Source organism: Semicossyphus pulcher, unplaced genomic scaffold (genome assembly GCF_022749685.1).
Source record: "Semicossyphus pulcher isolate SPU_LCO1_2020_fin unplaced genomic scaffold, fSemPul1.0.p SCAF_13, whole genome shotgun sequence".
NCBI classification, from domain to species: domain Eukaryota; kingdom Metazoa; phylum Chordata; class Actinopteri; order Labriformes; family Labridae; genus Semicossyphus; species Semicossyphus pulcher.
This window is the reverse complement of record NW_027211637.1, coordinates 2429140-2441315: the sequence shown is the minus strand read 5'-3', so window position 1 is coordinate 2441315 and position 12176 is coordinate 2429140. Positions and strand designations below refer to the sequence as shown.

General features: G+C 41.1%; 2 protein-coding genes across 3 annotated transcripts; both read left to right on the top strand.

Annotated features, from left to right (window-relative positions):
• The first annotated feature begins 689 nt into the window (after positions 1 to 689).
• On the top strand, positions 690 to 5760 carry icmt (isoprenylcysteine carboxyl methyltransferase). Its single transcript, XM_069660339.1, has 5 exons — positions 690 to 908; positions 1910 to 1998; positions 2075 to 2244; positions 2530 to 2747; positions 2986 to 5760. The coding sequence occupies exons 1-5, from the start codon at positions 690 to 692 to the stop codon at positions 3163 to 3165; spliced, it is 876 nt and encodes a 291-aa protein (XP_069516440.1). The 3' UTR covers positions 3166 to 5760.
• Positions 5761 to 6400: 640 nt separating this feature from the next.
• Positions 6401 to 11458, top strand: LOC138589652 (large ribosomal subunit protein eL22). 2 transcript variants are annotated; one of them, XM_069660046.1, is made up of 4 exons: positions 6401 to 6456; positions 7114 to 7224; positions 7394 to 7518; positions 11262 to 11458. In XM_069660046.1, the coding sequence occupies exons 1-4, from the start codon at positions 6445 to 6447 to the stop codon at positions 11404 to 11406; spliced, it is 393 nt and encodes a 130-aa protein (XP_069516147.1). In that variant the 5' UTR covers positions 6401 to 6444; the 3' UTR covers positions 11407 to 11458. The 2 variants fall into 2 exon arrangements, with proteins under 2 accessions (XP_069516147.1, XP_069516148.1); XM_069660047.1 differs by having other exon boundaries at positions 6426 to 6456; positions 7117 to 7224.
• Positions 11459 to 12176: the final 718 nt, after the last annotated feature.

Below are 12176 nucleotides of genomic sequence, written 5' to 3'. Positions count from 1 at the left end.
TACATCTGCCTCAGGTTTCTTATGTAACAGCAGTGCTGTACAAGCTCCATAATATAGCTTGATGACTTCATCATTCTTTGTATATTATATTGTACAACATTTATTCTCTACAAATTTGTGTTGCCTAAAAAAATAAAGAACTCTGATTTAATACATACTCGGATATTACCCAATAAATTACATGTTTTGCAAATATATTCCTAATATACAAGAACAAAAATGTGTGATTATATAGTTTAACTGCTAGAACGTGTGAGGCATTATTCATATTCATATTCCACAATCTTAATTTCTCCAGCAATTAACCATTTTTCATTAATTTGCATTTTTTTCAGCCAAATATTTAATTCCTAAAATCAAATTCTGGAAGCAATAAACATTGTTTATAACATCAACATATCTCATTATATCTTATATGTTCAATATGCATGTTAACCATAGACTGTATAAAAATGATGTTACCATGTTTTTCCTCATCATTTTACTTATTTACTTTTTTTGCCGTGGAACCAAAAAGCTTTGGGGTATTTTGTAATCCAGACTCTTATATTAATTAGAAAAGTATATATATGCTGTTAAAAATGAAAAAAACAAAAGGTTTCTGAAGTGTAATTTTAAAAAGAACAAATGGATGTCACGTGGTTGACGGTGAAGTATCGCGAGAGTTCCTGTAGCAAAGTACTTCCATCATGGCAGGCTGTAAGTTGGTGCTAGAAGGAAGAGTTAGTGTAAACGCATTTATTTTAGGGCTCAGCGTGCTTGTAATCCCACTGACAAGAACCTTTTTTGGACATCTTGACTGGGTCTTTGATTACCTGACGGAAACTCCCGGGAAAGTCGCGATTTCCATCCACATTGCACTTGTCAACGGCCTCTTGCTAACCATATACAGAGGACCTCTTTACAAGGTAAGCATTGACGTTAGGGAGACAACTTGCTGTTTTCTGACTGATTTTTTATGTTATATTGATTAAAAAGCACATATGAAGTTTTTTAACAGTCCGACAGTCAAGTCTTTCATCTACTACAAGCTAATATTGCGGAGCTATAACTTACTTCGTTGGCTAATGTTGGCTAACTAAATCACCTAGCTAGCTAACATTAGCTCTCTAACATGTCTTATGTTAGCTAATCTTTTAAGCTAAAGAGGGCTGAGACAGCTGGTGTTGATGTGCTCAAGATAGAAGCTTAAGCCAGGTAAATCTCCTGTGTCTCACTGTTCATTTGTCTCTCGATATATTTAATTAATATTTTAAAGAGCCCTGACAGGTTCTTCGTGTGGAGTGAAAGAATGTGACACAGAACCTCATTCAGAAATCAGATTATTTAAAGTTGCCTTAGTTTGTGTCTGCTGTGGATTGACTTAATGACATCATTTGAGGTATCTGAAGAATAAACAGGCCTTTGGTAAATATTCGGAGTTAACCTCTTAATAAAATAGCCACTTGCATATTGGCTACTTGGTTAAAAATACATACTTTTTTGAACAGTGTATCTGTTTTGAGGTATAATTTCTTAATTATAATGCTACCAATGTTGTTACCAACTCAGTAAAGTTGTGCTATATACAGACTGATTAATCTAAAGTGGCGTCTGGGCTCCTGGAATATTTAATTGGTTATAATCAGCCCTGGCAGGTTCATAAAAAAAATGGGATACAGAACCTCGTTCAGAAATCTGCTTATTCTGTGTGTCCTCGATTTCTGTCTAATGTTATCTTTCTCAAGTTAGCATGCCATGAGTTGACTGAAATCTAGCTGAACTTTAAGAATTGCTGTTTGTCAAGCTCGTGAAAATTCTTCCTTAAATGCTAGTTATATGGTTAATATTATTGGAAACTGGGACTATTTACAGAGGAACTATTTTATGTTTAAATCTGTGTTAACCTGATTGTCCTAACTCATTCTAGGTTGCTGTGAGAGCCTGCTTTCTGGGAGTAACTTTTGGCCTTGGCTTAATTATAAGCTTCTCTGACACCACTTGGAAACATTTTGGCTGGTAAGTAGAAATATTGCTCCATATTTTGACAGCAGGATGCATAATGAACTTGTGTAGTGACAGGGCCTCTCTGCAGGTACATGTGCTCCCTGTCATTCTTCCATTACTCGGAGTACCTGGTGACGGCCATCATCAACCCTCGCAGCCTGTCCCTGGACTCGTTCCTGCTCAACCACAGTGTGGAGTACACGCTGGCTGCTGTCTCATCATGGGTGGAGTTTACTGTGGAGAAGATGACAGTTCCAGGTTGGTCTCATTGTCACAGAACTCTACTGCGTCTACTCAGATGCCACGTATATTTCTTCAAGCTTCTCAAATCAAATAATTTTAAAGAGTGTGTTTTGGATGGTTGGTTGGACAGAGGAGCAATTTGAAGACACTTCGGGCTTTTGGAAATTGTATGAACTTAACAATTAATCAGTTAATTGTCCGGACATACCATGATGAAGTGTGCAGGATTTTCCGGTCCTGCACGTTGTGATCCTTTCCAAGTGTCCACCATATTTCATCGGCCTGTCCTTTCTCTCTCAGAGCTGAAGCAGCTGAGCTGGTTGAGCTTCCTGGGTCTGATCATGGTGTTGTGTGGTGAGGGTCTGCGGAAGGCAGCCATGTTGACGGCCGGCTCCAACTTCAACCACATTGTCCAGAATGAGAAGGCCCAGAGCCACGTGCTGGTCACCAGCGGGGTCTATTCATACTTCAGACACCCGTCCTATGTGGGCTGGTTCTACTGGAGCACAGGGACACAGGTGAGACACAACAGCACAGTTGTGTTGGCTCTGAGTTAAACCTTTCAAACAGCAAAGTCAAACAACAATACAAACACATTTTACTGATCGAAACAGCGGTAGCCTGCAAACTCCAATTTTCTGCCAGGTGAAATTACTGTTTTTATCAATGTAGTCTGGTGACTTTGAGGAGAGCAATGTAACGGCTGTTGTCCACATGTTGTGATCTGTTTGCTGATGAGCCTGCCGTCTGTTGCAGATCATGCTGTGTAACCCCGTGTGTATACTGGGCTACACGATAGCCAGCTGGCGGTTCTTCCGGGAGCGGATCGAGGAGGAGGAGCTCTCACTCATCCACTTCTTTGCTGAGGACTATGTGGAGTACAAGAAGAAGGTTCCCACCGGCCTGCCCTTCATCTCAGGCATCCGCGTCAACTAGTCTCAGGAACTGGATTCTGGACTGAACAAACTTAAAGCACTGAAGCAGGTCAGACCTGGTGGGTGTGTGATGCGTCTGCCGTGGCGGCTGGCTGCCCTCCGGAGGAGAATCGTGCAGCTGGCTGAGAGCCTGCAGCTCACAGACAGAGACAGTGTCGGCTGGGACGCAGCTGGGCTGCTGTTTTTCTACCAACTTCCAAAATCCAGTTAAAGACCAGACAACCTCCACCGTATTCCTTTTATTCAAATAACACCCACTCCATCTGTTTCTGTTGTTTCTGTTTGCATGCTGTGACCATGCTTAGTGTTTCACTGATCACGTGTTGTGTTAGAGAACGATGCTGCACTGGACGCCCTAGCATCAGTATGATGTTGCGGTGAATTGTTAGTGATTTTAAAGGTGTTTGAGTTTCAAAGGAAATCCAGCATTCAAAGGTTGTTTTTTTATAATTGTATGATTATCGATATTTCCAAGAGGTTGCCACAACACTACCCACATCTCCAACATGAATTATACATATACCACTGAAAATGTTGTTTTTAATATCAGACAGACATCCCCCGTAGATCTTTGTTTCACAAGAGGCACCTGGTATCACATGGAAAAGGCCTCTCCAACAGAAAACAACCACTAAAACTTATTGAATTATTCTTTATCTAGTTGCTCTTGAACTCAGCTAGAAAGTCAACAATAGAAGACAAACTGTTCTTTGTTATTTAACTCAAATAGATGATTTAAAGTGTGTAAAGAAAGTTTAGGGTTCTATCAGGTTTTTGAGACAGTGTAAATGTAGTTAGTGAGGAAGCTCCATCATTTACACGTGGCTGAACATACAAAAGGCTAAAAGTGGCCTTTAATCCACTTTGTCATTGTGCACTCAGGCTAAACTGATCAGTCACAAATCACAGCATCGGTTTGACTGAAACTTTGTCAGGTGGTTTTTAAACGTTAGTTAAAAGTTGGAGACATTACGAGCCGGCTTTACCTCCTGGGCATTATCAGTATAAAAAGGAAGTGCTGACATCACTTCCTGTGTTGTAGCTTTTATGTTTTTGTTGCTGTTTTAATTTATAAATCTTTGTTTGTTTGTGTTTGTGATAAGTTTACACCATCAACAGTCCGATCACTTTCATCAGTCCATCATTGCGTCTCCTGTTTTCCTGTCATGCTCACTTTGTGTTCGAAACCAACCAAATGACTGAGTGGTTTATTTGTGAAGTGGTTGAGCGAGGCTGACTCTGCATCTCTCTCTCTCTCTGTCTGAACTCTGAGGGGCTTTACAGAGCTGCTATCCACTCTCCAAACACAGCTCTCATTGTGTCTGAGAGAGACGGGGATCGGTAAGACAGTAAAGAGTTCAGTCCATTAGAAAGGGACCCTGTTGAGTTTTTGACCACTGGTGGCGCTGTAGAGCCATGTTTCGATGAGTGTGTGTGTTTTAACTCTAGGCTGTATGTAAGAAGTGGAAGAAGCCACCGTGACGTCCTCCGTCATTTGATGAACTGCTGTTTTGAAGCCTGGAGTTTGGCTTTTTGGCTGTCGCCATCTTGTTTTTTGGAGCCAGAAGTGACCATATTTGGATGAGAGGGTGGAGCATCAGTGGGTTAGCAAGCTGCATCAGAAATTCATGTTAAATGAGATATTCATTTGGAGTTCAACTTTTCCAGCATATCAAGAAACTTTGAGCAAATGGAAAATTAATTTTCTCATAGATTTCTATACAATCGGACGTCGTTATTCAACCATTGAGTCGCCCCCTGCTGGCAATTAGGAGAAAAGGCAGGTCTAAAGCTCAACAGGATTAGCTTCACTTTTCAGACCAGGATGCTGCGTCCACTTCTTACATGCAGTCTGTTGTTTTACAGAAACTTAACAGGGTTATCGTCTGAGAAAAGAAATCTTATTGTTCTTAAGACTTATTCAGAATGTTTTAGAAAGACAATGTTTGTAGACGATTGTTCCATTGGTCAACTCGTTACAAGCATGAAAAACATCAGAAATATTATTTTCCTTGGCTAGAATGGAACAGTATACTCATCCAAACTAAGATTATATTGGAGCATAGTGGAGCTCAAATGATATCGGAGCTATGCTGGTGCCAAGAGAAGAAAAAATTAATAAGCTTACAGAATAAGCTTATCAAGCAGACATATATATATATATATATACACCAACCAAAACTGCTACTATCAGAACACTCAGGTTTGAACAAAAGAAATATCTTCATTATTTACATAATTTGGACCAATGGAACAATCCCTTTAATACAGTGTTTCAGTAATGCAGTTAAAGAACGACTGAGTGTATTCACGTGTGTTTGGTGGTGAGGAGTGTTTGCAATTTAAAGTGACACACTTGTAGCATATCTGTGAAGTGCACTGTATAAGGTTAGATAATGAAAGCACCATATGCAGGGTCTTAACATAGTGAGCTGCAGCATGGCACACCTGAGTTGAGTTTTGGATTTGTTGCACTTTGACTGTATAAAAACCATTTATCATAGACCTGTATTAAACAGTCTGAGGGTTACAACTGTTGGCTGCATTTATTCACAAAGCAGAGTTTCTCAACACCACTTGTATGAAATAAAATCAAGGCAATTATTATTGAGGCTCTGTCTTTATTATTCTATGATGTTTTTCTGAGCTGGCTGTCGTTTTTATGTTCAGGTCTTTTACTACACAGTGAAAGAGATCAGAGTAATGAGCTAAAGAAACATCGACTATTTAATGTAAGCCATTATCAATGCGTTTGTTGCAATACACTTTAGCAGCTTAGTAAAATAGTAATTATGGTGTCAATTCTGTCAACTTATTAAAAATCAAATAATTGAGTCTAACAACTACAGAATTTCAGCATAAAAAAATAGCTGACTTCAGTTACAATCGAAACCTAGCCCACATTAATCTGCATTTAGATTCATCAGTCGCAAACAAATACGTGCCACAAAAGGGCCTATTGAAATGTCTATTCGAAATGCAAAATAAGTTAAAAAATATTTATCCTCATTTTTCTCTCTTATGCGTAGCCCTGATACTCCTGCACAATCCACTCTGAAGCCTGGATTCTTTTATTTTCTACAGTGTTTGTTCAAAAAATTGTCATGCATTAATTTTGATTTTACAAATGTGTATTTGTTCGCTCCCTTTTATGGACAATTTCAAACCTTGTTAATCAATTTCAGATAAGAATTTCAGATTCCATCCTGAATTCGGCATTCGATTTGTACATGTAACGCATGCGCACGGCTTGCTCTTCCTTTCTGTTAGCTTCTCCGCCATGGCGCCCATTGTAAGTGCAGTCGCGTGTTAATATATTAACAAAAAATGTATCCTTTCTCCTGTGAAAGCCTTAGAGGCAGAGGTGGATGAAAGAGTAGTGTTTTTACAACCGTTAGTATCAAAATATGCGGTTTGATTTAATCTTTTAAGTGTTTTTTTACGATAGCCAAGCTTTTCCGTGGCCTTGTAGCTAACGTTAGCTTGATAGCGTCGGTAGCGACTTCAGCTCACCACGTTGTATACCTCGCTAGCATGTCCGGTTGTCTGCATGACAACAGTTTGTTTTACAAGCTCACGATTTTCATGGTCCTTAAAGAGAGTGATTTCCCTTTTTTTAAAACGTTATTTAATTTGTAGCTTAGACGCCTGAACGTTAGACTGCTTGAAAGATGAACTCTTGCATGTATTCGGCTAAATCGGGTTTATGTTTGCGTCCTGACGGGTCACAGCGTGTTTAAGTGTTCTGACCATTTTTGCAAACCCACCCTCGTTAAAAACAATTTGTTGATGATAAAAAGGTTAATAATTAGGCGCTGTGTTATGCAAGACCTGTGCTGTTGTCTAAAATCAATGTGTTTGCTTGACATGATGTAGCACTGTGTAAAGGTTTACAGTCCTGGTTTAGCTAACCAAACAGTCCAGTTATGTAAATGTTTTGTTTCGTCAGCAGAAGAAGCAGAACACCGGCAAAGGTGGTAAGAAGAAGAAGCAGGTCCTGAAATTCACTCTGGACTGCACCCACCCTGTGGAAGATGGCATCATGGATGCTGCCAACTTTGTAAGTCTGACACTCTTAAGCAGTGTGGTTTGGCACATATATCACAAGTTAAATCAAGCCATCATAACTTCTGTAAATGTACAAAGGCCTTCACATTTGTTGATATTTACCCTGAGGACTGTTGTGTCAGTTCTGTGTGTGACATTTCTACAAACTTGTGCTCTTCCAGGAGCAGTTTCTTCAGGAGCGCATCAAGGTGAACGGGAAAGCTGGCTCTCTGGGTGGTGGGGTGGTCTCCATCGAGAGGAGCAAGAGCAAAATTACAGTATCCTCTGAGGTGCCCTTCTCCAAAAGGTGAGACATTTTTCGGGATTAATCACCTGCTTATGTGGTAAACGGCACCATGGAGTTTTGCACACATCTTTCCTGGTTTAAAAGGTGTTGGGTTCAGTGCAGCCAATGACCAGGTCTATGTTTTTATCCTGAAATCATATGCTGCTTGTCATATGGCCTACATGGACTTGTAAACATATCAAAAAGGGGTGTCAACATTGCCAACAGCTGATATGTTGGAGATATCTGGTTAGGAATTTTGTCATGTTTCCCAACACGGTAAAATAAACCTCCATTCCTGACATCTCTGTCCTGTCTAACTCCAGACTGCATGTCCAGGGTTTGGTTGGTGTTAGCATGTGGTGGAATGTACGTCACTGTGGGAATTAAAATCCCCTATGTTGATCAATAAGCCGGCATCTGATTACGAGTTGCTCTAGGACAGGAAAATGGCCCAAACAAAGGCCCTGTTCACATTTGGTATCACGCATCTGTTCTGGGTGATCCGATCACAAGTGGTCAGCTCTAAGCCTGCAGTTCACACCTGGCATTAACGAGCCTCTCGACTGCGTCTTCAGTGACCACTTGTGATCGCATCTCACTTTCCTGCTCTGTATGCAAGTAATAACGGAGGCCCAGTCTCTTTCATCAGACTTATCATATCATAAAACATATGAAAGAAAGTGTGATGCAGACTCGCAGCACAGAGAGCTGCACAGAGGGAGGGAGGGAGTGGGTGATCACGGACTAGAGTGATGACGTGATATTTAAAACTTGGTTTGATCATGAAGCATGATGCTCCTCAGCACTGTTTATCAAATATGATACACAGCAGACGAGTCTCTGCTAACAGTGACAGACAGAAAGATCCCCATGAGGAACAAACAGATCCACGTTACGAAGCGTCGGTCTCCTCCCTGCGCCTTGTAATATAATCGATGATGATCTGCACGCAGGTTATAGCTCCTGCTCGTGTCATTCACAGCATGTGATGTGAACATGTAGTTTATTCTTTATGGTAACTGCACAAAAATACGGGACAGATTGCGACTGCTATTAAGCCAGGAGCAGAGCATGAAACACTCTCAGATCTGTGTCCTCACTGCGCTGCATGATTACAAACTTCATGTGGATCACCTGATTTTTAAACTGTGATAAACTGCTCCTGGATCATATCTCCGACCCGTCCCGTCTCGCTCCCTCATCAGTTCGGGATCGTCCTGTATTAAAAAATTTAATTCTCTCAGTGAATAAACACAGACACGATCTGCCTGTGTTTCCGTGCCCACTCCGCTCTCATGCATAAACCACGTTTACACAGCTGGAGTGACGTGAGAAATACATTTTAAAAAGATTTTAAAGAGACACAGTGGAGAAATATTTAATCAGACAGGAATGAAAGGAGAGGTCTCCCTGTATCCACGTGATCATTGCCGTGGATACGGGGAGAGTGGGCGGTGCTTAATGTGGCCCAGGACACACGTGCGTTCACACTACCAGACGTATGTGGATAAATGCGTCCCAGACCACCTCCGTATGTGGCCTGAGTGATCGGATCTGTCCTGGGAGTGTTTGTGATCCCATCATGAAAACCACATATTGATACCAGGTCTGAACAGCTTCAAAGATACCTGAGAACTGCTGGTTGTAGATCATGAAGCAAAAGCCTCCTGTGCTCTTCCCTTCCTTTATTGTCTGGTTGTGGTGGAGTCCCGCTGGAACAAAAGCAGTCTGTATTTAAAGGGTTAAGCCAGGTCCTTTTACAGTTCTCAATGTGCCATTGAAAACCAATCCGGCTCATGAGTTGGTCCAGCCTTTAATCCGGTGACTGGACATTTGATTGAAAAATACTTGATAGAAGAGGTTTGTTTGCACGATTCCTCAGCCTGACCAGGACCAAGGCATGCGGCCATGGTTTTACTCCTCACTACTGTTCCACAGGAGAAGAAGAAGGTAATCGAAGCGAGACGTTTCTCATACATTGTTCAGTGTGATGAAGTAGTGTGAAATAGTGCAAAAGTTGTTGCTTATAATGTTGTTTGATAGAGTTCACATTTTGTGAAAACGACGAGGAGAAATGCCAAGTTAAGGAGGAGCCTGAAACATGGTAGCGATCCCGCTGAGACATAAACTGCTAATACCAGCAGGAAAACGGACTGATGAGAGCACAGTGGGGTTAATCTGTCAGATGCAGTTGTGAAATTAGAATAACTGTATTTAGAAAAGGGCTGTACAAGTGCAGTATATGTGTTACTATGATAGGTCTCTTCAAGCAACTGCTGTGAGTCTTCTCTACAAGCTGCTGCCGTGTCACACTGCTGTAGTGACGAAAACAAGAACTAGAGATAATGTGAGCCTGGCTAGTACTTTGTCTTTGTGCTGAGCCAACTGACTGCTAGCACTGCTGCCATACAAACAGGAGTTGTATAAATCCTCTTAATTTTTTGAGAAGTGTATTTGTGAAAATGTTGAGCTTTTCCTTAAAATCGGGGGGGAGCTGAATGCTTTGCACTTTATACTGAGCTGATCTGGTGGCACTGTTCTGCTGTAGGAGCATTTTGCTGGTATGGTTTGGGTCCATGTGTTCCCCGAGAGGGAAGGTTCACTGCAAATCAATTATACATTTATACCCTGATGGAAGAGGTCTCTCCAGGATAACAATTCCCACATTCAGAGAAGTGTTTCCCAAACATGGACTTTACCTGGGAGGCCCACCAAGGTAAATTAGGCAACCCATTTTAGAACTATATATATTTGTCTTTTTTGTTTATTCTAGAAAATAACGGCATACACTACAGATTAATTGCTGTTCTCCTCCCGTCCTTGTTGGTTCTGCCCAGTGACTGTATCAGGTGGGCTCAGTCTGCAGCAGAGCAGCTTCTTGTGTCGGTCTGAAGCAGATATTCACGCTGATGGAAAGTTCACTGACTGTAGTGTTAGTGTTAGTTACGTCTCCTCTCGCCGTTCCTCCTCTACTCTGCTACTCGGGACCAGAACGCTGCAGGAGCCCCATTTGTCAACAGAGCTGTCAATCATGAGGCCACGCCCCCTTTTTATAGCATCAAATAACTAATTAGAAGTAAAATTGTCAGAAAAATGAACACATGGACATAAATCAGCATGATAAGAACTAACTATAATGACAGAAACCATGTTTGAGAAAAATGTATTTGACGTGTATTTTGATTTTATAGTTTGACTCATGTCCCATCTGTTAACATGGAGGAGGCGGGCTTTATGAGCTATACTACAGCCAGTCAGCAGGGGGCGACAGAGAGGGTTTGGCTTCACTTACAGGGAGCATGTGATCATCTTTTTATAGTTACACACGCTCTGCTGAGAAACACACTTCCTGTTTATGCACTGATTGTTAGGGGACCTCTTCTCTTTGTCTACTTGAGCAGTTCTTCAGTAAGTGCAGCTGGCTCTATAAACGACTATAAAACATGCTGATGAATATTGTCACCTGAGCAGACACATGAGAGACAAATGGGTAGAAACAGATCGAGGCTGGGCAGGCTGCGGTGTGTGTGAAGAGGTGTGTGGGTGGAGAGTAGAGAACTGGAATGTGGGCTGTTGTAGTAGCTTGTGAGAACGTGTAGATAATAAGAATTAATATGGTGACATAAGAAATGATGCACTACAAATAGGATAATTTATTCCATTAACTAATTTGTTTGTGTGAACTGTAATCAGGGCAAGTGAATAAGAAGTGATCGTACAGTGACTCTGACACTCTGTGCTCGTCTGATGCTGTTTTGCAGATACCTGAAGTATCTGACCAAGAAGTACCTGAAGAAGAACAACCTGCGTGACTGGCTGCGCGTTGTGGCGAACACCAAGGAGAGCTACGAGCTGCGCTACTTCCAGATCAACCAGGACGAAGAGGAGGAGGAGGATGAAGATTAAAACAGTTCATCTGATTTTGTACATTTAAATAAATGTTGTTTACAGTACAGAAGCTGGTTCCTGGAGGGTTTTCTTTGAGTGAGTAGGAGCCAGAAGAGACGGAGCTTTAGGACTCGTTATGAAACTAACATGGAGGACTAAAACATTCATTACAGTTCAACAGCACCTGTAATTATATTATCTTTGTGTCGAGTACGGCCATGAGATGCTGTTGAAAAAGTATTAACCTTTAAGTTAATACTGTTTTGTTATTTTCATGCTCATTTAGAAATTGATGAATTATAATGCTGGTATGGATTAATTTACTGCTTAAGTACCAATAACTTATTGATTAAAGCAGTGAGTGAATCAGCAGCATGGTACATATGACGTGGAACAACACCATCACATGAGGGCGAGTGATGTACTGAACATCATCACGGCTGTGACTCAGTCAGATAATCACAGCTGTGATGATATTCAGTACAACATCCTGACCTTGAGTATGATACAGCTTTGATACAACAGTTATAAAAGCAGCAATTAGTAAACGCTAACAACAGGTTCTTTTTCTCTCCAACAACTCGACTAGTTCCACAACCTAACTGAAACTGGACGTTTGTTGCCAAGCAACCCGATCATTCTCCTGCACTCTGTCAGATCACCACAGATCAGCTGTTTTCATCATGAACGTTTGTTTTAATTTATCATCAACAGTGAAATCCGAGTCTGCTGTGACATTCAGAGGAACCAGCTTCATTAATGTAGACATACACAGTCTGCTATAACCT

Bases quoted from the DNA above. Each gene is read 5' to 3' on its own strand.
- icmt (XM_069660339.1), top strand. From the start codon at position 690: ATGGCAGGCTGTAAGTTGGTGCTAGAAGGAAGAGTTAGTGTAAACGCA. The intron at 1,999-2,074 runs GTAAGTAGAAAT...GCCTCTCTGCAG, and splicing joins ACTTGGAAACATTTTGGCTG to GTACATGTGCTCCCTGTCAT. The intron at 2,245-2,529 runs GTTGGTCTCATT...TTTCTCTCTCAG, and splicing joins GGAGAAGATGACAGTTCCAG to AGCTGAAGCAGCTGAGCTGG.
- LOC138589652 (XM_069660046.1), top strand. The intron at 7,225-7,393 runs GTAAGTCTGACA...GTGCTCTTCCAG, and splicing joins TCATGGATGCTGCCAACTTT to GAGCAGTTTCTTCAGGAGCG. The intron at 7,519-11,261 runs GTGAGACATTTT...GCTGTTTTGCAG, and splicing joins GAGGTGCCCTTCTCCAAAAG to ATACCTGAAGTATCTGACCA.